Source organism: Malurus melanocephalus, unplaced genomic scaffold, assembly GCF_030028575.1.
Source record: "Malurus melanocephalus ecotype Western Australia unplaced genomic scaffold, MMel_1.1 scaffold_282, whole genome shotgun sequence".
NCBI classification, from domain to species: Eukaryota; Metazoa; Chordata; class Aves; order Passeriformes; family Maluridae; genus Malurus; species Malurus melanocephalus.
Genome location: NW_026623514.1, coordinates 774,618 through 777,381, shown reverse-complemented (window position 1 = coordinate 777,381; position 2,764 = coordinate 774,618). Strand labels below are relative to the sequence as shown.

General features: G+C 49.3%; 1 protein-coding gene across 1 annotated transcript in view; it reads right to left on the bottom strand.

Moving 5' to 3' along the window:
• The window catches only part of ULK1 (unc-51 like autophagy activating kinase 1), a 74,288-nt gene extending 73,401 nt beyond the window's left edge, over positions 1 to 887 (bottom strand). The window contains exon 1 of the mRNA XM_057376584.1: positions 672 to 887. Coding sequence (XP_057232567.1) covers positions 672 to 887 — 216 coding nt within the window. The remainder of the gene's footprint in view (positions 1 to 671) is intronic.
• Positions 888 to 2,764: the final 1,877 nt, after the last annotated feature.

The window sequence follows — 2,764 nt, the reverse complement described above, 5'->3', positions numbered from 1 at the left end:
GTGCGCGGCGGGGGAGGCGGCGGGCGGGCGGGCAGAGCAGCGGCGGCGGCGGCGGCGGCACCTGAGGCGGAGTGGCCGGGCCCGGCAGATTTAAAGGCGCCGCCTGCCGCCCGCCTGAGTCAGCGCCGCGCTCCCGCTGCCCCCGCCGAGCATGGGCCAGGAGGGCTCCGAACAGCCCGCCCGAGCCTTTGGCAGCTCACAGAATCATGGGGTGTTCTGAGCTGGARGGGACACACCGCGGYGATCAAATGCAGCTCCTGGCCCTGCMCCAGCASAGCCCCAAGAATCCCACCACGTGCYGGASAGCATTGTCCAAATGCTTCTTGARCTCTGTCAGGCTCAGTGCTGTGACCACTTCTCTGGGMAGCCTCTTCCAGTGCCCARCCACCTMGTTCTAGCAAAGAAYCTTTTCCCWATATCCAAACTAAACCTCCYCTGACACAGCTCCAGGCCATTCTCTCGGTCACAACAGAACAGAGATGAATGCCTGCCCCTYTGTGCCCCTTCACAACCCACAAGCTRTAGACCACAATGAGGTCTCCTTTCCATCAGACCAACAGCTAAACAAATGGGTCTGTTYGGGTGAAGTTCACCCCAGGAGCTGTAAAGTGTCCAGGTGGAAATAGTTCCAGCAGCCCCAGCATCCCTTCCTCTCCCCCAGCATAACCCACCTCCTCCTCCACAGGCTCTGGCTCTTCTCCACACGCTTCTGTGTTGGGGAACCACGACTCCTCCTTGGGGAGAAAACCAGCCGTCCTGAAATGCCTGAGGGTGCCTCCATGGAGCTCTCCTCCGACAGACCCTTCTCGATGTGCAGAGCTGGGCATGGAATCACTGTTGCCATAAGAAACTTCTCCTGGCCTGCTCCTGGTGTGCGGTTTGGCCATCCCCGGCCTCTCTCCGTGCAGTGACCCACAAGCTCTGCCCTGTGGGTGTGGGCTCACAGATCATTCCCTCASTGGTGAGAATCTCTCCCACGTTTGCCCCATCCTCTGCTCCAGGCTGCCCAAACCCACCAGCCCTGGTGGCATCCGCACCGCTTGCGCACTCGCTCCTGTTCGTATTCTTATCACAACGTCAGATTCCAGCTGCRGAGAAAACAACGCGCCCCGCTGCTCGCACGCTCAGCCCCAAGGTTGTTTTTTTACACAACTGCGCGGTATCGACCTGTSTATCGACCTGTGTCACCGCTGCAATTCCAAACACGCAGTGCCAGGGCCATGCCAGCACACAGGGTGCTCGGTGTTGTGACGCCGAGCCGCTCTGGTTATCACCGTTCTCGGCACAAWTTAGGCACAAGCAGCACTTGACAGCGTCAGGACATGTTATCTGCACAAAGGCGGTGGCTGGCTGATATGGTATCTGGCCAGTAGTCTGTTGTCCTTGGTTCYTACTAACTGGTGTTCAGGTAGCTTCCTCCACTTAAAATTTTAATGGGAGGATGGCAGTGTGTGGTAAATGTCGATATCTTGGCTGGTAGTGATTGGCATGACAAATTCCAGCAGTTTCCTGCTTGTTGGGAACTGTGAAAGTGACAGGGATGTTCTTCAATGGGAGTCTGAAAACTGCCTATGTTGAAAAAGCCTTTAAACCAAACAAGACCAGAGAACCTTTATAATTTCAACAGAAATTAATTTAAAAACTTCTTTAAAAAAAAAATCATGCAATATACATAGCTACTTGTTTTCTTTCTGTGTCATCTATAACATCTACAATTTCAGGCCTTTGCAGTGATTAAAAGGGGTTAATTAAAAAAATCAACACAGAAATCTGTAAAAATGTCAAACATCATCAAATTTTCAAAACAAAAAAAAAGTGCTTGGCAAATGACAAACACGGGAATTAACTTTACCAGTGGCTCACTGTCTCTAATGCAGAAGGYAATAGTTGCAAAAGCTTAAGGCAGGAAGTGAAGAAAACGTTTTGAAACTACTTAGATGATTTCTAGGCAGGCAAAATCTTGTATCTGCCTTGGCTGGAAAGCAGCCAGAGCACTCTGGTTAGCAAGTGCACTCTTGCAGGAACTGTGGTAAAATCTCCAGTGCCCACAGGTGTTTCTGCCTTTCTGTCCCCAGCATAGCAAAGACACACAGTCCTGGTGCTGGGTGAAGRAGGAAGTTGATATGGCTGCTGTTCAGTTAGAGGCCAAAATATCCCAGTGATGAATGTCCTTTGTTCTGTACTGAGCGTGCTTATTTGTTCCTTCACATGCAGTTGTTGTTAAAAAAAAAAAAAATTAGCGTAAGCTAGATTTGATTAAATGTGGGTCCTAAGGTAGCTCTCTGCWTGCAGCTGTTTACAAAGCCAGGTGGCAAAGTCAGCCTCCTCTCTGCTGTYATTTTGGTTTTGTTGAGGCAAATTTGGGTTGTTTTTAAGCAGGCTCGTTGGATAGCTTGCTCTAGTGAGTAAAAAGAACTTCAAGGTAGCAGAAGAAAGGTCTGTACAAGGATCTAAGTAGTACTGGATGCTGTGGGCACGTGAGGCATCACACAACTACCAATTTCACGTTTGTAGCAGTTAAACGTCTTTCAATAGTGTGTCTTCAAAAAAATAGGTAAGTGCAAATATTTCTAACTTCTACAGAAATTTAGAGACTTCCCCCAAGACCACTAATAAAATGTAATGYGCCTTGACAGCAAATATGGGTTTGAGATGTTTGGAGTGCACTCTGCAGACACATTTGCTCGTTTTGGAACAAAGAGAAACTGAAAAGCTTTTTAATTAAATGTAGAATCCTTCCATATTTTTTTTTTGGTGGTTTGCC